This window comes from Pristiophorus japonicus, chromosome 11 (genome assembly GCF_044704955.1).
Source record: "Pristiophorus japonicus isolate sPriJap1 chromosome 11, sPriJap1.hap1, whole genome shotgun sequence".
Taxonomy (NCBI): Eukaryota; Metazoa; Chordata; class Chondrichthyes; family Pristiophoridae; genus Pristiophorus; species Pristiophorus japonicus.
The window spans coordinates 125,775,298-125,803,016 of record NC_091987.1 but is presented as its reverse complement, the minus strand read 5'-3'; the positions used below and the strand labels follow the sequence as shown (position 1 = coordinate 125,803,016).

Below are 27,719 nucleotides of genomic sequence, written 5' to 3'. Positions count from 1 at the left end.
GGGGACCTGCAAGGTCAAAGGTATCTTATCAGAATTCTAGCTTGTCATTTCGGTTGCCGCATATCTGTACATTAAAAATCTTGCTTATGGCGCATACTTCCTGTCTGGTAATACTACTTCCGGTAATACTTTATGTGTTGACATTTGTAATGGAAATTTCCTATGTAAACATTTAAAATGGGGTCCTGTATGTAGCCATCTTATAATGAGAAAACTCTGTAAACCTTTTAGCATCACAGTTTGTTCATGATCCAGTCTAATAGTTCAAAATGCTTTTTGAAAAAAAAGTTCAGCTGACATTTTCCTCCTCAGTAATTGAAATTTATAATGTTCAAAAAAGTGTTTCAACAAAATACACATTTTCAAACAATAACATTCACAGTAACATGATTGGGTGTAGCCAATGGGTCTTTCAATACTTTCATTTCAGTTTTTACTTGAAGGTCCTAATCTAGGCTTGGACTTAATATTGCTGAGCAGAGTGACGACACAAAGCTGAAGACATTCTGAACATGTGCAGTACATACAATGGCTCCAAGTTTCGCCATGATTTGCTCCTGATTTTTAGGAGCAACTGGTGTAGAACGGAGTATCTTAGAAATCGGAATTCTCGCCATTTAGTTTGCTCCAGTTCTAGTCAGTTAGAACAGTTTCACTTTTTGGAAAATAATTTTTTTTTCAAAAGGGGGCGTGTCTGGCCACTTACGCCTGTTTTCAAAGTTTCGGCAGTGAAAACTTACTCCAAACTAACTTAGAATGGAGTAAGTGAAGATTTTTGTACGCTCGAAAAAAACCTTGTCTACACTTTAGAAAATCAGGCGTAGGTTACAAATCAGGCGTAGGGAACGGGGGAGGGGGGGGTTTAAAGGGAAGTTTACAAACATTAAACACTTCAGTTTTACAAATAAAGAGCCATCATCAATAATAAATGCCGATACCCGATTCGAACAGCGAGGGGAACTTGCCCAATACTTGGCACATGTATCTTCCTCTGATGACAATGCCTTTATGTCGTTCCAGTCGCATCTGATTTTCTCCAACCGGCTCCTGCCGAGCAGCGTTGGGCCATTGCCTGGAACAATCCACAGCGGTAACTCGTGAACCGCACCATTATACGACACATTAATTTGTGCACTGCCAATCACCTTTATCAGTTCTTTGGTGTATGTGCGCAGCTTGGCTTTAACAGGGCTCAGCCTGTGCCTCACAGTCTTAGTATCCCACAGCTTATTAAATGCCCTCTCATTCATGATCGATTGACTCGCCCATGTCCAGTTCCATCGATACTGGTATCCCATTAAACTTCACATTAATCAAAATTGGTTTACTCTTGGTTATGAAAGAGTACAGTCCATACACTTCCTCCTCTAGCATCTCAGATTGCGTATGCGGATCCCTGCTAGTCTGCCTCTCATCCTCCACATGGTGTGTTGCAGCTCGCTTGCTCATCTGCTGACACTTGCACTGGAGATGCCCCACTCTCAGACAGCTTTGGAACTATATTGCTTAAATCGGCACTGCTGGTGCCGATGATTTCCCCCACAACGCCAACACAGAGAAGTTGGATACATTCCCACTGGCGGACTTTGGGCAGCCACAGGTTTTGCGAACGCAGCCGGATAGGCCCGGTCCTGTGCCGCTCTGCCGAACGGCGAATCAATCGCATTTACAGTACTTGCCGAGGTTCAGTTCTTCACCGCTATTTGCTTTAGACTCCTGTCCGTTGTCATACATGATTGAGCGATCTGGATGGCCTTTTTTACATCCAACTCCTCCACCACCAGAAGTTTGCGCAGGATCACCTCGTGGTTGATACCGATAACAAAGAAGTCCCGCAGCATGTCTGCCAACACCGTCCCGAACTTCCACAGTCCCGCTAGACGTCTCAGGTCGGCAACGAATTCCATTGCGTTCTGGCCCTCCGATCGAACGTGTGTATAAAACCTGTATATCAACATGATGATGCTGTCAGAGGAAGATACACGTGCCAAGTATTGAGCAAATTCCCCTCGCTGTTCGAACCGGGTATCGGCAACTTCACAGGCGCCAAGGTGCAGATCCACGTGGACTCAGATGCAAGACCCGTCCATCATAAAGCTCGGGCAGTGCCGTATATGATGAGGGAGAAGGTCAAAATTGAACTGGACAGACTCCAGTGTGAAGGAAACATATCACCGGTCGAATTTAATGAATGGGCCAGCCCCATTGTTCCTGTGCTGAAAAGTGGTGGCACAGTCAGAATCTGTGGAGACTACAAGGCTACGATCAACAGGGTTTCGAAACAAGATCAGTACCCATTACCAAAGGCTGATGACTTGTTTGCGACGCTAGCCGGAGGGAAGTCGTTCACAAAACTGGACTTGACGTCGGACTATATGACGCAGGAGTTGGTCGAGACGTCAAAGAGACTTACATGCATTAACACGCACAAAGGACTGTTTATTTACCACAGGTGCCCGTTTGGAATTCGCTCGGCTGCAGCAATATTCCAGAGGAATATGGAAAGTCTACTGAAGTCCGTTCCCAGAACTGTCGTGTTCCAAGATAACATCCTGATCACCGGTCATGACTCCAAGGAACATCTGAACAACCTGGAAGAGGTTCTACTACGTTTGTACAGAATGGGACTCAGACTTAAATGCCCGAAGTGCGTCTTCATGGCACCGGAGGTCGAATTCCTCGGGAGGAAAATCGCCGCTGATGGCAGCAGACCGACTGATGTGAAAACCAAAGCCATCAAGAAGGTACACAAGCCGCAGAACGTGACGGAGCTGCGTTCATTCCTGGGTCTACTCAACTACTTTGGTAACTTCCTACCTAAATTGAGCACCTTACTTGAACCACTGCAAATGCTATTGAGAAAAGGCAACAACTGGGTGTGGGGCGCATCGCAGGTCAGAGTCTTCGAGAAAGCCACCAATCTGCTTTGCTCGAACAAGCTGCTGGTACATTATGACCCATGCAAAGTTTAGTTTTGGCCTGTGACGCATCGTCATATGGAATTGGTTGCGTGTTACAACAAGCCAATGAGTCGGGGAAACTTCAACCTGTTGCGTATGCATCCAAAAGTTTGTCTAAAACAGAAAGAGCCTACAGTATGGTAGAAAAATAAACTTTAGCGTGTGTACGGTGTTAAAAAGATGCATAAATATCTGTTCGGTCTGAGGTTCGAATTAGAGACCAATCACAAGCCGCTCATTTTGTTGTTTTCCAAGAACAAAGGTATCAATACCAATGCTTCATCCCCTATTCAAAGGTGGGCACTGACATTATCTGCCTATGATTATGTCATTTGCCACAGACCAGGCAGAGAGAATTGTGCCGAAGCTTTGAGCCGATTGACGTTGCTCACACCGGAGGTGGAAACGCCACAACCGGCAGATTTAATGTTAATCATGGATGCTTTTGAGAGTGAAGGTACCCGTGTCACGGCTCAACAAGTTAAGACCTGGACCAGCCAGGACCCGATATTATCAGTAATAAAGGGTTGCATCCTCAAAAGGGATTGGTCTGTCATACCCAAGCAAATGTGCGAGGAGGCCAAACCATACATTCGTCGCAAGGACGAACTGTCTATTCAAGCAGATTGCATATTGTGGGGCAATCGAGTTGTAATGCCTAAGAAATGGAGAGAGAAGTTTGTGCATGAGTTACACAGCACACATCCTGGTATAGTGATGATGAAGGCCATCGTCAGGTCCCATGTATGGTGGCCAGGAATTGATTCTGAGCTGGAAGCATGCGTGCATCAGTGCAACACCTGCATGCAGCTCAGCAAAGCACCAGCAGAATCGTCGCTGAGTCTGTGGTCATGGCCATCCAAACCTTGATCCAGGATCCATGTAGATTTTGCAGATCCCTTCCTGGGCAAGATGTTTTTAGTGGTGGTGGATGCTTATTCGAAATGGATAGAATGCATAATCATGTCATCCAGTACGTCCACGGCAACCATAGAGAATCTCAATGTCATGTTCGCGACACATGGTTTGCCTGACATAGTGGTGAGCGACAATAGGTCGTGCTTCACCAATCAGGAGTTTCAGGAATTTGTGAAACTTAACGGCATAAAACATGTAAGGTCAGCACCGTTCAAGTCTGCGTCCAACGGGCAAGCAGAACGTGCAGTACAAATTATCAAGCAAAGCATGAGGAGAGTAATGCAAGGGTCACTGCAGACCCGCTTGTCTTGCATACTGCCGAGTTACAGGACACGACCCCACACACTCACAGGGGTCTCGCCTGCTGAACTCATGATGAAAAGAGGTCTTAAGACTAAGTTATCTCTTGTACACTCGGATTTGAGTAATCATGTTGAATACAGAAGACACAGTCAACAAGGGTACCACCATCGCGCAACTGTGTCATACGAGATTTCTGTTAATGATCCTGTATATGTGTTGAATTATGGTCAGGGTCTCAAATGGATCGCTGGTATGGTCATGGCCAAAGAGGGCAACAGAGTATTTGTTATTAAGCTTGAGAATGGGAAAACTTGCAGGAAATACATGGATCAAACAAAGCTGAGGCACACAGATGAGCCAGAACAGTCGGACGAAGAAACCGTCGACAACCAACCAACCTACCAGCAGCCTTCAGTGGACTCAAGGGTCATCAGTGAACCCAGAATTTCCATTACGGACTTGTTCAATAAAAATGGACTTGCAATTCCTGACATGGCCACTGCCACCCCCAACAAGTCAGCCACCATCCACAACAGCCTCCGCACATTCACCCAAGGCCGGAATCGAACTGAGACGGTCAACCCGGGAGTGTAAAGCACCGGACTGTCTCAACCTGTGAAAGACTGTGATAAGATCCCAGAGGAGGATATTGTCATGTATGTACATGCTGTTTGTAGCCACCAGATGGTGTCATTGTTGGAGGCCACTGAGCAGCACGTACATCGTGCTGCTCTGGTATAAAAGGCCAGCCATTTTGTGAGTCAGACACTTTGGGCCAAAAAAAGCAGAAGCAAGGTTGTGCCTTGCTTAGTTAAACAGTACTCAGTTTGAACCTTTATTTCATGCATAACATATATATATATATACTGATATAGTGGTGATTATCCTCCATGATCCTACCCAAAAATTGGGTGGAATTGCAGTGGAAAATGAACATTCAGGTGGTGGGCCTACCGCAGTCAAATTCTCTTCCCCTGACTGTGAGGACTGCCACTGACTGCACCTTCCCTCGCTGCGTGCAAATGATAATGGAAGGGAGCAGGGCTTGGGACACACAGCAGATGTTGCTCCTGTCCAACGTACTGTGATTTTCCAGGGCTGACATCTGGGAAGTGGCAGTAAATTTTCCCAGTCAAGGGAGAGGGCTCCCAGAGGAGGGAGAGGGTAGTCAGTCGAGGAGGCGGGAGCTCGGAGCAGCGCAAGTCCTGGGTCGGCGAGAGGCCTATAAAGGCCAGCGGGAGTCAGGCAGTTCGAGCAGTCAGTCAAGGAGGCGGGAGCTCGGAGCAGCGCGAGTCCGGGGTCGGCGAGAGGCCTATAAAGGCCAGCGGGGGTCAGGCAGTTCGAGCAGTCAGTCGAGGAGGCGGGAGCTCGGAGCAGCGCGAGTCCAGGGTCGAAGAGGCGTGGCTTGTGCAGCTACAGGGAGAAGGCAAAAAAGTAGAAAGAAACAGAAAGGTGACGTCACAGCCAAGGGGGTAAGTGATTGGCTGGTGATTGGTGAGTAGTTTTTCTTTTTTCTCTTCTGTAACAGTGAGTAAACTTTAGCATTGTTGTTGCCAATTTAAGTGTATCTAAGGGTTAAGTCATGGCAGGAGAGCGCGGTCACGTGTTATGCTCCTCCTGCACCATGTGGGAACTCAGGGACACTTCCGGTGTCCCTGACGACTACTTGTGCGGGAAGTGTATCTGCCTCCAGCTCCTGACGGACCGCGTTGCGGAATTGGAGCTGAGGGTGGATTCACTCTGGAGCATCCACGATGCTGAGAATAACGTGAATAGCACGTTTAGTGAGTTGGTCTTACCGCAGGTGAAGGGTCCACAGCCAGCTAGGGAATGGAAGACCAGCAGGAAGAGCAGTGCAAGGAAGGTAGTACAGGGGTCCCCTGCGGTCATCCCCCTGCAAAACAGATACACTGTTGTGAGTACTGTTGAGGGGGATGACTCATCAGGGGAGGGCAGCAGCAGCCAAGTTCATGGCACCGTGGCTGGCTCTGCTGCACAGGAGGGCAGGAAAAAGAGTGGGAGAGCGACAGTGATAGGGGATTCGATTGTAAGGGGAATAGATAGGCGTTTCTGCGGCCGCAACCGAGACTCCAGGATAGTATGTTGCCTCCCTGGTGCAAGGGTCAAGGATGTTTTGGAGCGGTTGCAGGACATTCTGAAAAGGGAGGGAGAACAGCCAGTTGTCGTGGTGCACATTGGTACCAACAATATAGGTAAAAAAAGGGATGAGGTCCTACGAGACGAATTTAAGGAGCGAGGAGCTAAATTAAAACGTAGGACCTCAAAAGTAGTAATCTCAGGATTGCTACCAGTGCCACGTGCTAGTCAGAGTAGGGATCGCAGGATAGCTCAGATGAATACGTGGCTTGAGCAATGGTGCAGCAGGGAGGGATTCAAATTCCTGGGGCATTGGAACCGGTTCTGGGGGAGGTGGGTCCAGTACAAACCAGACGGTCTGCACCTAGGCAGGACCGGAACCAAAGTCCAAGGGGGAGTCTTTGCTAGTGCTGTTGGGTAGGAGTTAAACTAATATGGCAGGGGGATGGGAACCAATGCAGGGAGACAGAGGGAAACAAAAAGGAGACAAAAGCAAAAGACAGAAAGGAGATGAGTAAAAGTGGAGGGCAGCGAAACCCAAGGCAAAAACCAAAAAGGGCCACTGAATGTAAAGGGACTGCAGGAGGGGTCAAAATTAAAAATCATGGTTTAAAAACTAGTATTAAAACACTCTACCTAAACGCACGCAGCATTCGAAATAAAGTAAATGAGTTGACGGCACAAATCATTGCAAATGGGTATGATTTGGTGGCCATTACAGAAACGTGGTTGCAGGGGGGGGCATGACTGGGAATTAAACATACAGGGGTATCTGACGATTCTGAAAGATAGACAAGAAGGGAAAGGAGGTGGGGTAGCTCTGTTAATAAAGGATGATATCAGGGCAGTTGTGAGAGACGATATTGGCTCGAATGAACAAAATGTTGAATCAATGTGGGTGGAGATTAGAGATAGTAAGGGGAAAAAGTCACTGGTCGGCGTAGTTTATAGGCCCCCAAATAATAACTTCATGGTGGGGCGGGCAATAATCAAGGGAAAAATGGAGGCATGTGAAAAAGGAATGGCAGTAATCATGGGGGATTTTAACCTACATATCGATTGGTCAAATCAAATCGCACGGGGTAGCCTGGAGGAGGAATTCATAGAATGCATACGGGATTGTTTCTTCGAACAATATGTTACAGAACCTACAAGGGAGCAAGCTATCTTAGATCTTGTCCTGTGTAATGAGACAGGAATAATAAACGATCTCCGAGTAAAAGATCCTCTCGGAATGAGTGATCACAGTATGGTTGAATTTGTAATACAGATTGAGGGTGAGGAAGTAGTGTCTCAAACGAGCGTACTATGCTTAAACAAAGGGGACTACAGTGGGATGAGGGCAGAGTTGGCTAAAGTAGAAAAACAGACTAAACGGTGGCACAATTGAGGAACAGTAGAGGACTTTTAAGGAGCTCTTTCATAGTGCTCAACAAAAATATATTCCAGTGAAAAAGAAGGGCAGTAAGAGAAGGGATAACCAGCCGTGGATAACCAAGGAAATAAAGGAGAGTATCAAATTAAAAACCAATGCATATAAGGTGGCCAAGGTTAGTGGGAAAATAGAAGATTGGGAAATTTTAAACGACAGCAAAGAATGACTAAGAAAGCAATAAAGAAAGGAAAGATAGATTACGAAGGTAAACTTGCGCAAAACATAAAAACAGATAGTAAAAGCTTTTACAGATATATAAAACGGAAAAGAGTGACTAAAATAAATGTTGGTCCCTTAGAAGATGAGAAGGGGGATTTAATAATGGGAAATGTGGAAATGGCTGAGACCTTAAACAATTATTTTGCTTCGGTCTTCACAGTGGAAGACACAGAAACCATGCCAGAAATTGCTGATCACAGGAACGTGGGAAGGGAGGACCTTGAGACAATCACTATCACTAGGGGGGTAGTGCTGGACAGGCTAATGGGACTCAAGGTAGACAAGTCCCCTGGTCCTGATGAAATGCATCCCAGGGTATTAAAAGAGATGGCGGAAGTTATAGCAGATGCATTCGTTATAATCTACCAAAATTCTCTGGACTCTGGGGAGGTACCAGCGGATTGGAAAGCAGCTAATGTAACGCCTCTGTTTTAAAAAAAGGGGGCAGACAAAAGGCAGGTAACTATAGGCCGGTTAGTTTAACATCTGTAGTGGGGAAAATGCTTGAAACTATCATTAAGGAAGAAATAGCGGGACGTCTAGATAGGAATAGTGCAATCAAGCAGACGCAACATGGATTCATGAAGGGGAAATCATGTTTAACTAATTTACTGGAATTCTTTGAGGATATAATGAGCATGGTGGATAGAGGTGTACCGACGGATGTGGTGTATTTAGATTTTCAAAAGGCATTCGATAAGGTGCCACACAAAAGGTTACTGCAGAAGATAAAGGTACGCGGAGTCAGTGAAAATGTATTAGCATGGATAGAGAATTGGCTGGCGAACAGAAAGCAGAGAGTCTGGATAAATGGGTCCTTTTCGGGTTGGAAATCGGTGGTTAGTGGTGTGCCACAGGGATCGGTGCTGGGACCACAACTGTTTACAATATACATAGATGACCTGGAAGAGAGGACAGAGTGTAGTGTAACAAAATTTGCAGATGACACAAGGATTAGTGGGAAAGCTGGTTGTGTCGAGAACACAGAGAGGCTGCAAAGAGATTTAGATAGGTTAAGCGAATGGGTTAAGGTTTGGCAGATGGAATACAATGTCAAAAAGTGTGAGGTCATCCACCTTGGGAAAAGAAACAGTAAAAGGGAATATTATTTGAATGGGGAGAAATTACAACATGCTGCCGTGCAGAGGGACCTGGGGGTCCTTGTGCATGAATCCCAAAAAGGTAGTTTGCAGGTGCAACAGGTAATCAGGAAGGCGAATGGAATGTTGGCCTTCATTGCAAGAGGGATGGAGTACAAAAGCAGGGAGGTCCTTCTGCAACTGTATAGGGTATTGGTGAGGCCGCACCTGGAGTACTGCGTGCAGTTTTGGTCACCTTACTTAAGGAAGGATATACTAGCTTTGGAGGGGGTACAGAGACGATTCACTAGGCTGATTCCGGAGACGAGGGGGTTACCTTATGATGATAGATTGAGTAGACTGGGTCTTTACTCGTTGGAGTTCAGAAGGATGAGGGGTGATCTTATAGAAACATTTAAAATAATGAAAGGGATAGACAAGATAGAGGCAGAGAGATTGTTTCCACTGGTAGGGGAGACTAGAACTAGGGGGCACAGCCTCAAAATACGGGGGAGCCAATTTATAACCGAGTTGAGAAGGAATTTCTTTTCCCAGAGGGTTGTGAATCTGTGGAATTCTCTGCCCAAGGAAGCAGTCGAGGCTAGCTCATTGAATGTATTCAAGTCTCAGATAGATTTTTAACCAATAAGGGAATTAAGGGTTACGGGGAGCGGGCGGGTAAGTGGAGCTGAGTCCACGGCCAGATCAGCCATGATCTTGTTGAATGGCGGAGCAGGCTCGAGGGGCTCGGTGGCCTACTCCTGTTCCTAATTCTTATGTTCTTATGTTAAGCGGTCGTCTATCCAGGTTGGTCTCCATTGAGAGGGAACCTTGCTTCTGATCTTTTGGCCCACTGCAGCACTGTAAGAGATACCTCGGCTGCACTGGGAGTTCAGACTTGATGGCAGGAATCCCTTCAGGAGGCTGCATATAAAATGGAACCCAACCCAGGAAAATGGGGTAGATATGGGGCGGTGGGCGGAAATCCTCCTCTACTGGAACTCCGCTTCGAGGAGAATTCCTCATCCTTGAGAGTATTTTCACATCCTTTAACTGAGTATTTAAAAAAAAAAATCAAATGAATTGAATTTTGAAAGTAGACAGAGAGCTTCTAATCACGAATTATCACTCTGTTTTGTTGATGGTTGGAAAATGTTAACATTCTCTGCTTTTCTCTCTTTATAACAGATAACTATGTGTGAGAGAGAGGCAGGCAAACAAAGAAAGAGACACTAACCTACACTTACAAGAACAAAATCACAAAGCACTTGAATGTTCTGACGAAGGGTCATTGACCTGAAACGTAAACTCTGTTCCTCTTTCCACAGATGCTGCCTGACCTGCTGGGTGTTTCCAGCATTTTCTGTTTTTACCTCTATCCCAGTAGCTGGCAGATTCCAGTGGGGATTCTCTGAACAGAACTACTCCCGACGCAGCCCATGGCAGGACGGAGAAGGCTTTCACATAACCTGAATTTCCTCGGCTCCCATCTCTGTTTTGCCCAGCAACCTGAATGCCAGAAAAAAGCTGGCATACAGATCCCGTTCAGGGCAGAAGTGATCTTCAGGCTGGGCTGCTAGTCTGAAAGACCCCCCAAATGATGGCAAGAGCGGCTTGGAGGATTAAATTACGAAGATAGATTGCATAACATTGGCTTGTATTCCCTTGATTGTAGAAGGTTGAGGTGTGATCTAACCAAGATGTTTGTAACGTTCAAAGGATTTGATAGGATAGATACAGAGTAACTATTTCCTCTGGTGAGTGAATCAAGAATGAGAGGACTCTGGGCTCAATTTTCCCCATGCCGTTTTTTGGCGTACTGCAAGAGTTATGTCCGTTTTTTTTGGCCCTGACTACTCCAAAAAAATAACTAGCAAGTTTCCCTGTTCTATTTTTTGAATTTGGTGCCACGCAGCCTGTCCTTTAGCTTTGGGAGGTGGAGCCTAATGTTTGCACCGAAAAAAAGATGCCCCCCCATTTCTGTGAATGCCTGAAAAAAAAGGAAGTTTTTGACGTGATTGCTGTGGGCGCGCATGCCCAGTACAGCTCCCGGTCTGCATTCGCCCATTTTTAAAGAGCCAGTTGTGTGTGAGAACTTTAATTCTCTTTGGAAAAATCGGAGCTGCAATACAAGATGCAATGCGGTGCAAGGACCAAGAATTTCTTACAGGATGAAGTGGAGGCACTGGTTACTGGGATTGAGACCAGATGGCACGAGCTGGACACCAGCAGAGGTCACATAAAAGTTTCACCAAAAGAAATGAAGAAACACTGGAACCAACTCGCAGAAGTTTACTGTGCAATGGTGACCACCCCGAGATCTGGAGGCCAGTGCAAAAGGTGGCAGGAGCTTGGTCAAGTAGTTAGTGTAAGTAATATTTTCACTTATTCAATGGAATTGCAATTGTAAATGTGACCATCTTTATATGTCGCACCCAGAAGAAAGACACCCTCTCTAAAAAGTTGTATTTTCATCTTTGCAGAGGAAGGTGGCACAAAACAAAAGGGAAAGAACTCGAACAGGAGGAGACCCGGCAAATCTGCACCCACTGACACCCTTGGAAGAGAGGGTCGCTACTTTGATGGGTCCTGCCTGGAGAAAAGCAACCACCACTGCACAAGCTGGGCCCTCACTCGAAGGAGAGGATAAGTCCTTCAAATTCCAGTCTGGCTTTCCTAAACGTTAAGTACTGCACGGGCTAGCCATGCTTCGGTTCATGGGGATGTCTCCGTCAGCTACACTTCGGTTGATGCAATGTGCTATCATTCATCATGGTCCTTCAAATCAGCCTGCTGCCTGTGCTGTGTGAGCCAACTCACCACCCACCCTGCCCCCTTCTCTGCTGCTAACTATTTGGCTGTTTTGTTATATTTTGCAGAACTTGAGGCCAACCCTGACGATGCAGAAGAAGATTCAGATGTGGACAAGCCTGAAGAGGAGAACATCTTCCAATCCCACCTTCCAGACCAGGAACATGGGGTGAGGGGTGAGGGGGAGGGGAAGGTGATGGATGAAGTCCCCACTGCTGTACTCACTCTGGAAGAGGTGCAGGCACCGCCCATTGAGGTCCAGGTCCTTTCCTGAGTGGTACGAGTGTTGGTGGGACATTCCATGGTTTCTCACAGTTCAAGGCTAGGAATTCCAGTGGGGTGCAGCGAGGCACACCCAGGGCCCCACTGTCCGAGGCTGTGGGTCCCAGTGGGATGCTGCGAGGCACACCCAGGGTGAGGAGGGGAAGGAGAGCTCGACAGCGCTCTCCTGAGGTGCAGGATCTAACAGATGTGGTTCAGATGATGGCAATGAGTGCGGAGAGTACTGACCTTACACGATTACTCCTGGACACGATCAGTGGGGTGGGTGATGAGGTATTGGGACTGTTGGGAGAAGAAACAACATTCTCACGAGAAATGGGAACACTGTCCAGGAACAAGAGGGAGGGAATGTCGCAGGCAGCTGATACAATATCAGTGCACATGAGGGAGGGAATGTCGCAGGTAGCTGATGCGCTGTCAGTGAACATGAGGGAGTGTTGCAGGTAGTTGAAACACTGTTGGTGAACATGAGGGAGGGAATGTCACAGGTAGCTGATACACTGTCGGCAAACATGAGGGAGGGAATATTGCAGGTAATTGAGACGCTGTCAGGGCACATGAGGGAGGGAATGCCGGAGTTTGCTGCTGCAATAAGTTAACACGCTCAGACCCCGTGCCCATTGATAGAATCAACTGCCACTCCCACTCCAATCCCCAGACCAGCCTCTTAAGAGGCCCAAACCGGGCCCTCCACATTACCGCCTGCCCCTCCCATCAAGAAGTGTGCATTATCCAAGATGCTTGAAAGAATAAGCTTGGTACCAACCCGAGAAACGCTGCGTCACCGCCTGCGGGCAGGGGTGGAGTCACCAAGACCAAGCGCAGCGGGCGGTCTTAGAATAAGGTGGAGGAGAGATGGGTGCAGCCTTTCTTTGCTGCTGTTGTTCTTCTTATTGTTACTGTTGTCACTGTTCTCAAATTAAAAAATTTTTGTAAGTTATGTAAATTTACAAGTTTAAAAATTTGTAAGTGATCTTAAAGTTTGTAAGTGATCTTAACTGAAAACTTTAAAGTTTGATACAGAATATTTTTATTAAAGTTAAGTATAAACACGTGTTTGTTAAACTTTTGAATAAAATATATTTTTTAATTATAACTGAATCATTTCCATTATTTGTTTATTATTAACACAACTTTTTGAAGTAAAGAAGAATCATTTCCATTATTTGTTCCATTAACACAACACAACATTACGGAACAGGTCCAAACAGTAAACATGGTCCATGTGGAATAGTTGTCGCTGAGCCTTTAGGCAGCAAAGCATTCATGGATGAATTGCTGGCGCAAGGCTCGAGCAATCGTTAAAGGGACATGACGCCCGCCCTCCTCTGCCTTCATGCTCCGGGTTCAGGTAGTTGCATAGCTTCCTCCTCCTCCTCCTCATCATCTGTATCTTCCTCCTCCTCATCAGCCATTATCACCTCAGGGGCTGCCTCATGATGGCTAAGTTATGCAGCATGCAGCACATAATAGTGAACTGACCGACAATCTCAGGGGAGTATTGCAAGTAGCCTTTGGAATGGTCCAGGCATTGGAAACGCTGCTTCAAGATGCCAATGGTCCTCTCATGTGACATAGAAACATAGAAACATCGAAAATAGGTGCAGGAGTAGGCCATTCAGCCCTTCTAGCCTGCACCACCATTCAATGAGTTCATGGCTGAACATGAAACTTCAGTACCCTCTTCCTGCTTTCACGCCATACCCCTTGATCCCCCGAGTAGTAAGGACTTCATCTAACTCCCTTTTGAATATATTTAGTGAATTGGCCTCAACTACTTTCTGTGGTAGAGAATTCCACAGGTTCACCACTCTCTGGGTGAAGAAGTTTCTCCTCATCTCGGTCCTAAATGGCTTACCCCTTATCCTTAGACTGTGACCCCTGGTTCTGGACTTCCCCAACATTGGGAACATTCTTCCTGCATCCAACCTGTCCAAACCCGTCAGAATTTTAAACGTTTCTATGAGGTCCCCTCTCACTCTTCTGAACTCCAGTGAATACAAGCCCAGCTGATCCAGTCTTTCTTGATAGGTCAGTCCCACCATCCCGGGAATCAGTCTGGTGAATCTTCGCTGCACTCCCTCAATAGCAAGAATGTCCTTCCTCAAGTTAGGAGACCAAAACTGTACACAATACTCCAGGTGTGGCCTCACCAAGGCCCTGTACAACTGTAGTAACATCTCCCTGCCCCTGTACTCAAATCCCCTCGCTATGAAGGCCAACATGCCATTTGCTTTCTTAACCGCCTGCTGTACCTGCATGCCAACCTTCAATGACTGATGTACCATGACACCCAGGTCTCGATGCACCTTCCCTTTTCCTAATCTGTCACCATTCAGATAATAGTCTGTCTCTCTGTTTTTACCACCAAAGTGGATAACCTCACATTTATCCACATTATACTTCATCTGCCACGCATTTGCCCACTCACCTAACCTATCCAAGTCACTCTGCAGCCTCATAGCATCCTCCTCGCAGCTCACACTGCCACCCAATTTAGTGTCATCCGCAAATTTGGAGATACTACATTTAATCCCCTCGTCTAAATCATTAATGTACAATGTAAACAGCTGGGGCCCCAGCACAGAACCTTGCGGTACCCCACTAGTCACTGCCTGCCATTCTGAAAAGTACCCATTTACTCCTACTCTTTGCTTCCTGTCTGACAACCAGTTCTCAATCCACGTCAGCACACTACCCCCAATCCCATGTGCTTTAACTTTGCACATTAATCTCCTGTGTGGGACCTTGTCGAAAGCCTTCTGAAAGTCCAAATATACCACATCAACTGGTTCTCCTTTGTCCACTTTACTGGAAACATCCTCAAAAAATTCCAGAAGATTTGTCAAGCATGATCTCCCTTTCACAAATCCATGCTGACTTGGACCTATCATGTCACCATTTTCCAAATGCGCTGCTATGACATCCTTAATAATAGATTCCATCATTTTACCCACTACTGAGGTCAGGCTGACCGGTCTATAATTCCCTTATGCACTCCAGGAAATCCTCCTCCACCGTATTGCTTCCAGTTTGGCTAGCCCAATCTATGTGCATATTAAAGTCACCCATTATAACTGCTGCACCTTTATTGCATGCACTCCTAATTTCCTGTTTGATGCCCTCCCCTACATCACTACTACAGTTTGGAGGTCTGTACACAACTCCCACTAACGTTTTTTGCCCTTTAGTGTTCTGCAGCTCTACCCATATAGATTCCACATCATCCAAGCTAATGTCTTTCCTAACTATTGCATTAATCTCCCCTTTAACCAGCAATGCTACCCCACCTCCTTTTCCTTTTATTGTATCCTTCCTGAATGTTGAATACCCCTGGATTTTGAGTTCCCAGCCCTGATCATCCTGGAGCCACGTCTCCGTAATCCCAATCACATCATATTTGTTAACATCTATTTGCACAGTTAATTCATCCACCTTATTGCGGATACTCCTTGCATTAAGACACAAAGCCTTCAGGCTTGCTTTTTTAACACCCTTTGTCCTTTTAGAATTTTGCTGTACAATGGCCCTTTTTGTTCTTTGCCTTGGGTTTCTCTGCCCTCCACTTTCCCTCATCTCCTTTCTGTCTTTTGCTTTTGCCTCATTTTTGTCTCCCTCTGTCTCCCTGCATAGGTTCCCATCCCCCTGCAATATTAGTTTAACTCCTCCCCAACAGCACTAGCAAACACTCCCCCTAGGACATTGGTTCCGGTCCTGCCCAGGTGCAGACCGTCCGGTTTGTACTGGTCCCACCTCCCCCAGAACCGGTTCCAATGCCCCAGGAATTTGAATCCCTCCCTGCTGCACCACTGCTCAAGCCACGTATTCATCTGCGCTATCCTGTGATTCCTACTCTGACTAGCACGTGGCACTGGTAGCAATCCCGAGATTACTACTTTTGAGGTCCTACTTTTTAATTTAGCTCCTAGCTCCTCAAATTCTTTTCGTAGGACCTCATCCCTTTTTTTTAACCTATGTCGTTGGTATCAATGTGCACCACGACAACTGGCTTTTCTCCCTCCCATTTCAGAATGTCCTGCACCCGCTCCGAGACATCCTTGACCCTTGCACCAGGGAGGCAACATACCATCCTGGAGTCTCGGTTGCGGCCGCAGAAACGCCTATCTATTCCCCTCACCATCGAATCCCCTATCACTATCGCGCTCCCAATCTTTTTCCTGCCCTCCTGTGCAGCAGAGCCAGCCACGGTGCCATGAACTTGGCTGCTGCCGCCCTCCCCTGATGAGTCATCCCCCCAAACAGTACTCAAAGCAGTGTATCTGTTTTGCAGGGGGATGACCACAGGGGACCCCTGCACTATCTTTCTTGTACTGCTCTTCCTGCTGGTCTTCCATTCCCTATCTGGCTGTGAACCCTTCTCCTGCGGTAAGACCAACTCACTACATGTGATACTCACGTCATTCTCAGCATCGTGGATGCTCCAGAGTGAATCCACCCTCAGCTCCAATTCCGCAACGCGGACCATCAAGCGCTCGAGGCGGATACACTTCCCACACACGTAGCGCCCAGGGACACCGGAAGTGTCCCCGAGTTCCCACATGGTACAGGAGGAGCATATCACGTGATCGCGCTCTCCTGCCATGTCTTCACCCTTAGATACCCTTAAATTGGTAGTAACAATGCTAAAGTTCACTTACTGATATAAAAAATAAAAAGAAAAGCTACTCACCAATCACCAGCCAATCACTTACCCCATTGGCTGTGACGTCACTTTTTGATTTCTTTCTACTTCTATTTTGCTTTCTCTCCCGCTGTAGCTGCACCGGTACGCCTTTATAGGCCGCTCCCCTCTCACCAACTGCCGCTGGCTCTCGATCTCCCGCTGGGCCTTTTATAGGCCGCTCCCCTCTCACCAACTGCCGCTGGCTCTCGATCTACCGCCGGGCTTTTAATAGGTCGCTCCCCATGTTGTATTCCTGGTCAGCTTCCGTCTGGGTTACAATTAGGGGCGTCATGAGCCAAGTGGCGAGGCCGTACCCTTTGTCTCCCAACAGCCAACTATGACCTTCTGGCTGCTGCTGAAACATGGCACATGTAGCACTCTCGCGAAGGATGAACGTGTTATGGGTGCTCCCAGGGTATCTCGCATCAACTGACATAATGTGATGCATGTCATCACATACGAGCTGCACATTAATGGACTGGAAGCCTTTTCTGTACCTGTACATCTCGGAATCCTCCAAAGGTGCAGGCAAGGCGATGTGGGTACAATCAATGCAGCCCTGTACCTTTGGGAAGCCAGCAATCCTGGAGTAGCCCACAGCCCTTTCACACATTGCCTGGGTGGTCATGGAGAAATTTATGTCATTCCTCCAGGCATATAGTGTAGCAGTCACCTGCCGAATGCAGATATGTATTGTGTGTTGAGAAATGGTGCACACATCCTCAGTTGTGGCCTGGAATGATCCAGATGCATAGAATGAAAGTGCAGCTGTAACCTTCACTTCAACTGACAAAGCAGTCCTCCTGATGCTTCTAGGTCGCAGGTCTGCTTTTACTAACTCACAGATCTCGGTTACAACTTCTTTGCAGAAACACAACCTTCTCACACAGTCTGCATCACTCAGGTGCATATATGAACGCCTGTCTCGATATACCCGGCATGGGTAAGGCCTCCTGCTCATCATCCTATGTGCTCTGAGGTTCCTCATGCGATGATGTCGAAGCAATCGTCTCCTCCGCAGCACCATCATGCAGAAGGCTTGCACAAGGTATGGCATTGTCAGTATTGCCCCCATGATTAAATTGTACCTTTGCAAGAAGCTCAAAACAGCAGAACAAGCTTCTATGTTGTCTCTCTCCCCAAGGTTGACACCTTACTATGGACCACACCCAGATCTGCGCATGCGCAATAGGCTTGCTTAGAACGGGAAGTTAGGCATTCAATGAGGACATTTGGGGCAACCAAGTCTAATGCAATTCTTTAAATTTAGATTTTTTTCAAAGTACCATCCCCACCAGCGACTGAACTTCTCATCATCGGGCTCGAGGTTCAACCGACAGAATCGCTCCCTCACCCAGACACAGGGGCTCAGCAAACCCCCCCCCACCCCCCCACCAGGCTTCTTTTGATGCTGCTGCATAGTGTAAGAGTGCTTATCCCTTAGTTCGGCTTCCACACACCCCCACACCCCTGGGCTTCTTTTGAAGCCGAGCCCCTGTGTTCAGGTGAGGGACCGATTCTGTCGGCCGACGCTCTGACCCTTGAGCTCGGTTTGGAGATGTTTGGTGATGGTGTGGCACCTTGGAAAAACATCCAAAATTAAAGAATTGCATTAAACTTCGATTGTCTGCGTTTTAAGTTTGAAAAAAATTAAGCTCCATGATGCATATTTAATGTGTTCTGACTCCCTCCAAAACTCCCTCCTAAAAACAATGGAGTCTTTCTGCACCGATTTTATTAATGAGCGCTGGCTTTTCTTAAGTGCACAGAAGGATTTTTGGGAGTGGTCACATACGCTGTCCTAGGAGAAATGTAAGTTGGCCAAACCTGCATAAATGTGAAAAACTGGCGCAGACATCAGGTTATGCCTCCTATGAAGCAAAAAAAAACTAACCTAAAAAAATTGTAACTGAGTTACGCTGGCGCACAATCTTTGGGGAAACTTGGATATTTTAATTTACGACAAAAAAAACAGCGCGCGCCAAAAAAAATGGCGCAGATCACTGGGGAAAATTGAGCCTATAGTCTTAAAGCTAGGCCGTTCAGGAGTGAAATCAAGAAACATTTTTTCACACAAAGGGTAGTGGAAATCTGGAACTCTCTCACCCAAAAGGCTGTGGATGCTGAGGGTCAGTGAAGCTTTCAAGACTGAGATTGACAGGTGTTTGTTGGCTAATGGCATCGAGGGATATGGAGCAAATGCAGGAAAAAGGAGTTCTTAGCCATGATCTAAGTGAATGGCAGAACAGGCTTGAGGGCCTGAATGGCCTACTCCTGCTCTAAGAGATCTCTGCAAACATTAATGCTGGCAATATACATCTCTATTATGGCAACAACAACAATTTTTACTGATATAGCACCTTTAATGTAGTAAAACGTTCCAAGGCGCTTCACAGCAGTGTTATAGGACACAACAGATAAATTTGACACGGAGCCACATAAAAAATTATGGCAGATGACCCAAAGTTTGGTTAAAGAGGTAGGTTTTAAGGAACGTCTTAAAGGAGGAAAGAGAAGTAGAGAGGTGGAGAGGTTTAGGGAGGGAGTTCCAGAGCTTAGGGCTTAAACAGCTGAAGGCACAGCCACTGATGGTTGAGCAGTTATAATCAGGGATGCTCAAGAGGGCAGAATTTGAGGAGCGCAGACATCTCGTGGGGTTGTGAAGCTGAAATAGATTACAGAGTTAGGGAGGGGCAAGGCCATGGAAGGATTTGTAAACAAGGATGAGAATTTTGAAATTGAAGTGTTGTTTAACCGGGAGCCAATATAGGTCAGCGAACACAGGGATGATGGATGAGCGGGACTTGGTGTGAGTTAGGACACGGGCTGCCGAGTTTTGGATGACCTCAAGTTTACGTAGTGTAGAATGTGGGAGGCCAGCCAGAAGTGCGTTGGAGTAGTCAAGTCTCGAGGTAACAAAGGCATGGATGAGGGCTTCAGCAGCAGAAGAGCTGAGGCAGGGGCAGAGGCGGGCAGTGTTTTGGAGGTGGAAATAGGCAGTTTTAGTTATGCTGCGGATATGTGGCCGGAAGCTCATTTCAGGATCAAATATGACACTTAGGTTGCGAACAGTCTGGTTTAGCCTCTGATAGATGCTAGGGAGAGGGATGGAGTCAGTGGTATGAAATGCAGTTTGTGGCGGGACAAAAGACAATGGCTTTGGTCTTCCCAATATTTAATTGGAGAACATTTCTGCTCATCCAGTACTGGATGTCAGACAAGCAGTCTGACAATTTAGATACCATGGAGGGGTCGAGTGAAGTGGTGGAAAGATAGAGCTGGGTGTTGTCAGCTGGGTGTCGGCAGTCAGAAAGGGTGGAGGACAAATTACACCAGACCTTTCATATCAGATAGCTTGTAGCTTACCAAAGGTATTTGTGGCAAAGTTACTTTCTAATTGATCTGCGGTCGGCTCTCTCCGATTGATCATACACCCCGCATTGTTGATCTAGTAAAGAATTCAAATAAACATTAACTTGCTTTCTTAATACTCAAATGTTGTCAATGAGATTCACAGATTAAAGGTTAGCTTTCTGTGCAGGCTGCGGTCATGACCAGTTGCTTTTGTTTTAAACTTTGATGACAATATGACAATATAGACCCATTAACACTTGCATGCCTATTGTTGCAAATTCCAATTCTATCTCTAACAGATACTCAAAGCTGCTTGCACTTGTTGGAGTTAGAGATAGGAACAGGAGTAGGCCATTCAGCACCTCGAGTCTGTTCCGCCATTCAATTAGATCATGGCTCATCTCTATGTTAACCCCATTTACCTGCCTTGGTTCCTGCCTTGAATACAAGCCTAGAGTATGGAACCTATCCTCATAATTTAACCCTTTTAGCCCTGGTATCATTCTGGTGAATCTGCGCTGCCCCCCGCCCCCGACCCCCCCGAACGCTAGTATATCCTTCCTGAGGTGTGGTGTGGTGCCCAGAACGGAACGCTCTTCTCCAGATGCAGTCTAACCAGAGCTTTATACAACGATCGCATCATTTCCACCCCTTTTGCATTCCAGCCCCTTTGAGGTAAAGGCTAACATTCCATTAGCCTTGTAAATTATTTCTTGTACCTGTCCTCTAGTTCTTAGTTTTTTAGTGATTTCTGTACACGGACCCCTAAATCTCTCTGCTCCTCCACAGTTCCTAGCTTCTCACCATTTAGAAAAAGATCTGATCTTGAGGCCAAAGTGGATGACTTTGCACCTCCCTACGTTGAACTCCATCTGTCACAGTTTTGCCTACTTACTTAATCTATAAATGCCCCCTCTCTCCGCGCCCCCTCCCCCTACCAACAGGGCTGGTGACTACGCCATTATAATCAGAATTTTGTTCAGAGAGTCAGAAACAGAAATATATTAAGCGCCTCCCGCGTCAGAGGAACTATCAACCTTGTGTGAGAATCAGATGCTTAATTCTACCACAGTTAAATATTTTCCACATAAGAAATATCAGGAAAAGGGCAACTTAGACAAGTTCGTGGAGTTGAAATTGATCTTGTACGATAGCGCAAAATGTATGACAGTGAATCGGCTGGACATTATACACCCCGACCGATAGTCTTTTTCATTGGACTTCTCATCCCTTCTTTAACTTTTCCTCTCTTTTTGCCATGCATTCACCTCTCCTAACTTTTCCATTACTACTCACGATCTGCCTTTTTCCTACGTGGAACACCTTGGGATATTTTATTACTTTAAAAGCAAACTAAATATGCAAGCTGTTGCAGTGATGGGTTAAAAAAAAAACTTACCAAAACATTAAGTTTGTCATTTGCTTGTTGGAATTTATCGGCAAACTCCTAGATCATCTTGGGGCTTGATATGTCAAGGATATGAACAAAAACCTCCTTTGAAACAAATGATACAAAGCCATTTTGTCAATGATTTAATTGAAACCATCAGCACTGAAACCTGAATTTCTGGCATTTCTGAAGTAAAGGGCTAGACTTTACATTATTTTTGAATGCATACCGCCCACTTAATATCCATTTTAATGCTGAAATGAGGTATATTGCCCATTTAGCCACAAAATGGAAACTAACGCCCATTTCTCGGTCACTTATTGCCGAGCGTTACTTTGGCATGTACTTAATTTAATAAAAAATAATACCGCCCGCCCACTTTTTTTTGGCGGAAAGATCAGAATGGGTGAAACTAACGCCCAAAATATCGTCAAGCGTTACTTTCGGCACCTTACCCACATATTGCTGACAATATCGCTCGCTGAAAAAAACTTTGTGAAAAAGTTGCTCTCACCGGAACTAATCACAGCAGTATGGACGCCATGTTGTAAATCGCAGGTCGCTTCATTTAAGAGAGTTTTGATGTACTCTGGAGTTCTTTTCAGGTGATGTAAACATCTGAACAAACATCTTATCATACTGTGGACGATTGGAATTTAGTTTAGGTGTCTTAGTGGGGAAATTTATTGTTTGTGAACAATAAGTATATAATACTGATAGTTATTGTAATGGGGCCCGTCATTTCTCAGCCTGTCTTGATGACTACGCACATGCTGCAGACTAGAGATGGCAGAAGGTATATTCGACAGCATTATGTGCCCAATCTAAGATGTGCCAGACTGATGCGGAGGATGAGACCTTACACCCCCCCGCACTTATAGGCAGAAGCGGTCTTACCTCAACTTGTCCAATAACACCTGCCTTAGGAGACTGCGCTTCACAAGGAGGTTATCAGTGAGATATGCCAGCTCATCAGGGGAGATCTGCAGCCTGCCAGCAGCACCAGGACCGCACTGTCCATCGAAGTCAAGGTCACCGTGGCACTTTCGTTCTACGCGTCGGGTTCCTTTCAGGCGTCAGCCGCTGACATTTGCGCTATATCTCAGCATGCCACATATTGCTACATTGGACAGGTCACTGAAGCCCTTTACGCACGCAAGATGGACTTTATCAGCTTCCCTATCACCAGGGAGGCTCAGACTGAGGGCTTTAGGATTTTACCAAATTGTTAACTTCCCCAAGGTGCAGGGAGCAATAGACTGTACGCACATCGCGATACGGGCACTTTTTCAGGATGCAGAGGTTTTTCAGAACTGAAAGGGATTCCACTTCCTAAATGTGCAACTCGTTGTCGACCACCAGCAAATAATTATGGCAGTGAATGCCAAATTTTCGAGCAGCATCCGTGATGCTCACATCCTGCGTGAGAGCGCTGTATCTGGCATGTTTACCAGTCAGCCACAAGGTCAATGCTGGATGCTTGGTGACAAAGGATATGGCCTCGCCACCTGACTGATGACCCCCCCTGCATAACACCCAGACAGAAGCCGAGAAGCGATACGAGAGCCACAGAGCCACACACAATATCGTCGAGAAAACATTGGAGTGCTTAAGCAGCTCTTTAGATGCTTGGACCACTCAGGAGGCAAGCTACAATACGACCCTGAGCAGGTAGCTCAATTCGTGGTGGTGTGCTCCATGCTGTGTAACTTGGCTATCAGGAGGGGACTAGACTTGCCAGAAGGGATTGCCAGTCCACCTCAGGAGAGAGAGGAAGAGGACGATGAGGAGGTGGACGCTGACCTCGGGCCAGATAATCAAGCTGACGCTGAAACCATGCCTCCGCCCCCCTCTAGACCGCAGGAAAGGGCCCGTGGTGGCTACATAGCTGCAAGACTCTTACGTCAGCAGCTCATAAATGAGCGCTTTGCTTGAAAGAACATTGTTGGTATTTACAAATCTGCAACACTGCTGTGTCTGCAGCTCATACACCAATGGTGTGCATCACCATGGTGACAGTTAAAGTTTAAGTTGATTCAAGTTAAGTTTAATTATACCCTTTGATGTTAAGGAATCACCAGTGTGTAACAGTGCAGCTATTTGAGACAATGCACAACAAGGTTATGTTAAATAAAAAACATTTAACCCGAACATTTCTGTGAAATCATAATTATAACTGTAAAAAACACCCTATCGCACCCCACAACAAATTTATCAGATTGACATCAATCAAATGGTCAACATTTCCAGCAACACAGAACACAAATGCAAACCAACAAAGTAGCCCCCTCCCCCCCTTCCCCCAAACCTTCCAACAAATTTTCTACAACAACATGGAAGTATTACCAAGCCATCACCTGCGGCCATGCACCTCATGTTCTCCCCCCGCCCCCCCACCCCTTCTCCTCACCTCTACCCCTTCCCCTTCTCCTTCTTACTCCATGCCACCTGGCCAAGGAGCTCCTCAGGCACTGCTTCATTGGGGGGGTTGATGGCAGAACTGGTGGTTGGACGGATACGGGAGAGCACGGTCCCGAGGTGGGAATGTGCTCTGAGCCAGAAGCAAGATCTTCCTCCTGGCTCTCATGTGTCATTGACAATGTGGGTGCGGCACCTTGGGGTGCAGTGTCGCGCTCCGGGATCACTGGGAGGCCTCTGCCACCAGTGTTCCTGTTTATTACCTCCAGGGCCTCTGCCATCCGCGGCACGTACTCCGTTATGGTGGCGGACATCCTGGCCAGCTGTCGGATTTGTCCCCTATTGTCTGTTGGATCTGCTGACCTATGTCAACACTCCTCCTGGACAAGTCTACCATGTCCCCGCTCAGATCTGCCGCTCGTGGAGCAGACCTGCCGCGTCTAACCAACCTCCGCTTGGTCGGCACTGTCCTGGAGACAGCTCGGGTGCCCTGTGGCGAGGTACTTGGGCCCGGTATCTCCACGGTGGAGGTGGGAATGGCCGCAGGAGCACTAGATGGCCTTGGGGTGGATGCAGGCTCCTCAAAGTCCACACTGTCATCCGTGGAGAACAGACCCAGCAGACCCACGGGCGAGAATCGGAGCTCCTCAGCACCAGATGTCCAATCGTCCAGCGAGTCCTGCCCCATGCCCCCAGCTTCTGGCCTCTGTGGTCTGGCCTGGGGCCGCATTGCTGGCTGAGCTGCAAAACACAAATGAGGTTATTAGAGGAGAGTACTAGGGTCACAAGGTGATTCCAGCGCTACACACAGCATATGCACGACAAAAGCACCAGCACGATCAGAATCATCACAAACATCACATTTCATGACCATCACCAAATTCTGCATTGCAATGATTCTCATGAGGCCATCATTATTTAGAGAACACTTTTATCACTCATCTATCATATATTATTGGTCAGATATGAGTGGGTGTGGCATCTATTGAGGTTATATCACACAATGGTGTATTTTTTTTTTTAATCCAATTTCGTTCCAGATCAACTCTAACGCCAAAGATCACTTTGCACCAATGTGTTTGATCTTAGGCCAAAAGGCCGAGAGGCGAAGTTGCACCGTTCCTGGAAATATTGCAATACCAGGTCGGTGCATGGAGTGGACGGGGCATGCCCCTGATCCAGCTCCCTGTCCAAAAATCAATTCAATATCATGTCCCCATAGGGGATATTAAACTGATAAGAACAGATACTACACTTGATCTTAGCCAAAAGGCCGAGAAACGATGGTGTATACTTTACTCACATGGCATCACATCAGGTTCTGCAGCTGCTTGCGTGGCTGACTGGGGGTGGCTCCCCACTAGTGCCAGCACCCGCTCCTCAATGTCAGTGAGGTCACTGATGACTGGTGGCCCGCCACCAGTTCACTTCTGCTCTGCCCTATTCCTTGAAAGCTTCTTCTGTAAAAGGTAACAACAGCACAACATGGCATGAGATCATTGCATGAAATCATTGCTAGGTACTGTCACAGAGACTGATACAACACATAACCGACAGATGTAATCAAGATTATTATGAAACTTATCATTTTTTACCTAAAGACGTACACCGTGAACGCAGGCTTTGAGTACAACATTCCCTGTATAAGTGCAAGACAACACATCTGATCTTAATCACTCATTACATTTACAAATCAAATTATATAAATATATAAGTACATGTAAATAAATGTAATACTTACTCTGGTGGATCCCACAAGGTCGTTCCAGCGCTTGCGGCATTGGTTGCCCTCACACACCTCGTTGGTCGCCGACGAGACCACCTCGGCTATGTCGGCCCATATCCACTGGTAGGCCTTTGGGGTGGGCATCCCACGCCCACCCTGGGTCAAATCACCCCAGTGTGACTCGACCTCCTGCATGAGGGAGGCATTTGCCTCGTCCGAGAATCTCCACGCTCTTTTTCATCCTTCCAATTGTTCCTCTCCCAGCTCACTGCTCCCGCCTGCATCAGTCTCCACAGTGTGCTGTGTTGCCTTCCCCATCCCTTCCAAATTTCCGCAATTATCTCGGTGGGAACAACTTAATTTTTGCTCAGAATTCTTTCTGCTGGTTGAAAATCTCCTTCCTAGCTCCCAAAACAGCCAAACAAGCACACACACCACACCCACACACGCTTTCAGTTCCTCTCTGCTTCCTCTCGATCTCTGTCTCCTCTTCTGTGTCTGTAATGATGACCTCTGACCTCCAGAAACGCGTGAAATGAGCGTTGCCATGCCATTGCTATGGACGGCGACATTTTACGGCAGAAGTTCAAAAAATTTAACGCTAACGCCCATTTCAGATCGCTCGCGGTAACGCCCATTTTATAAAATGGAACGTTAGGGTTTTGATCCGGCGATCTCAAAACCCATATTTACCGCCCACGCTGGAAATAACACCCATTTTTGGGTGATCTGCACAAAAGTGGAAAGTCTAGCCCATAGATTTTTAGCCTTTGGTATGCAACAGGATGTTAATTGCAGATACCCCCAACATGTCTCCATAGAAACCCCAACATCTCCATAGAAACCCCAACATCTCCATAGAAACCCCCCAACATCTCCATAGAAACCCCAACATCTCCATAGAAACCCCCCAACATCTCCATAGAAACCCCAACATCTCCATAGAAACCAACCAACATCTCCATAGAAACCCCAACATCTCCATAGAAACCCCAACATCTCCATAGAAACCCCCCAACATCTCCATCGAAACCCCAACATCTCCATAGAAACCCCCCAACATCTCCATAGAAACCCCAACATCTCCATAGAAACCCCCCAACATCTCCATAGAAACCCCAACATCTCCATAGAAACCCCCCAACATCTCCATAGAAACCCCAACATCTCCATAGAAACTCCCCCCAACATCTTCATAGAGACCCCAACATCTCCATAGAAACCCCCCAACATCTCCATAGAAACCCCAACATCTCCACAGAAACCCCCCAACATCTCCATAGAAACCCCCCAACATCTCTCCATAAGGAACAACAACTTTGTAGAGCAGTTCGCGTACCCTCTTGCTGTTGAATGAAGAAACCTAATGTTGGAAATAAGATCGAATTATCACATTATTCTTAATCACGCCACCATTGACGGCCGTGCATTCAGTTGCCTACATCCCAGTCTCTGGAATTCCTTCTTTAAACCTCTCCGCCTCTCTATCCTTCTCGAAGGCACTCCTTAAAACCTACCTCTTTTGAGCACCCGTCCTACTATCTCCTTATGTGGCTCGGTGTCAAATTTTGTTTGCTAACGCACCTTGGGATGTTTTAATATGTTAAGGTGCTATGTAAATGCAAGTTGTTGCTATTGAATAGTGTGGGACCCATTAATGAAAATAAGGTTTGTCTGCTTGCCCAGACCTTGTTCACTTACCTCAAGAAAGGACCACGGACCATAATATCTCATGGCATTTTCTTTTTAAATGCAGTGTTGCCATGTGATTCTAGTGTAAGCTGCTAATGTGCACTCTGAAATCGCTTCCCCCACTATTTGAGTAAAGGTATTAACAACAACTTGCATTTATATAGCACTTTTAATGTAGTAAAATGTCCCAAGGGACTTCACAGGAGCGCTATCAAACAAAATTTGACACTGAGCCACATAAGGAGATATTAGGTCTGATGATCCAAAGCTTGATCAATTAGGTAGGCTTGAAGGAGTGTTATTAAGGAGGAGACAGGTAGAGAGCTGGAAATGTTTCGGGAGGAATCCCAG

General features: G+C 46.6%; 1 protein-coding gene and 1 pseudogene across 1 annotated transcript in view; both read right to left on the bottom strand.

Moving 5' to 3' along the window:
* dhrs12 (dehydrogenase/reductase (SDR family) member 12) overlaps positions 1–27,719 on the bottom strand; it is a 58,552-nt gene that overhangs the window by 10,651 nt on the left and 20,182 nt on the right. The window contains 2 exon segments of the mRNA XM_070894003.1: positions 20,155–20,236; positions 21,542–21,637. Coding sequence (XP_070750104.1) covers positions 20,155–20,236; positions 21,542–21,637 — 178 coding nt within the window.
* LOC139276637 (U2 spliceosomal RNA) lies at positions 25,057–25,235 on the bottom strand (annotated as a pseudogene).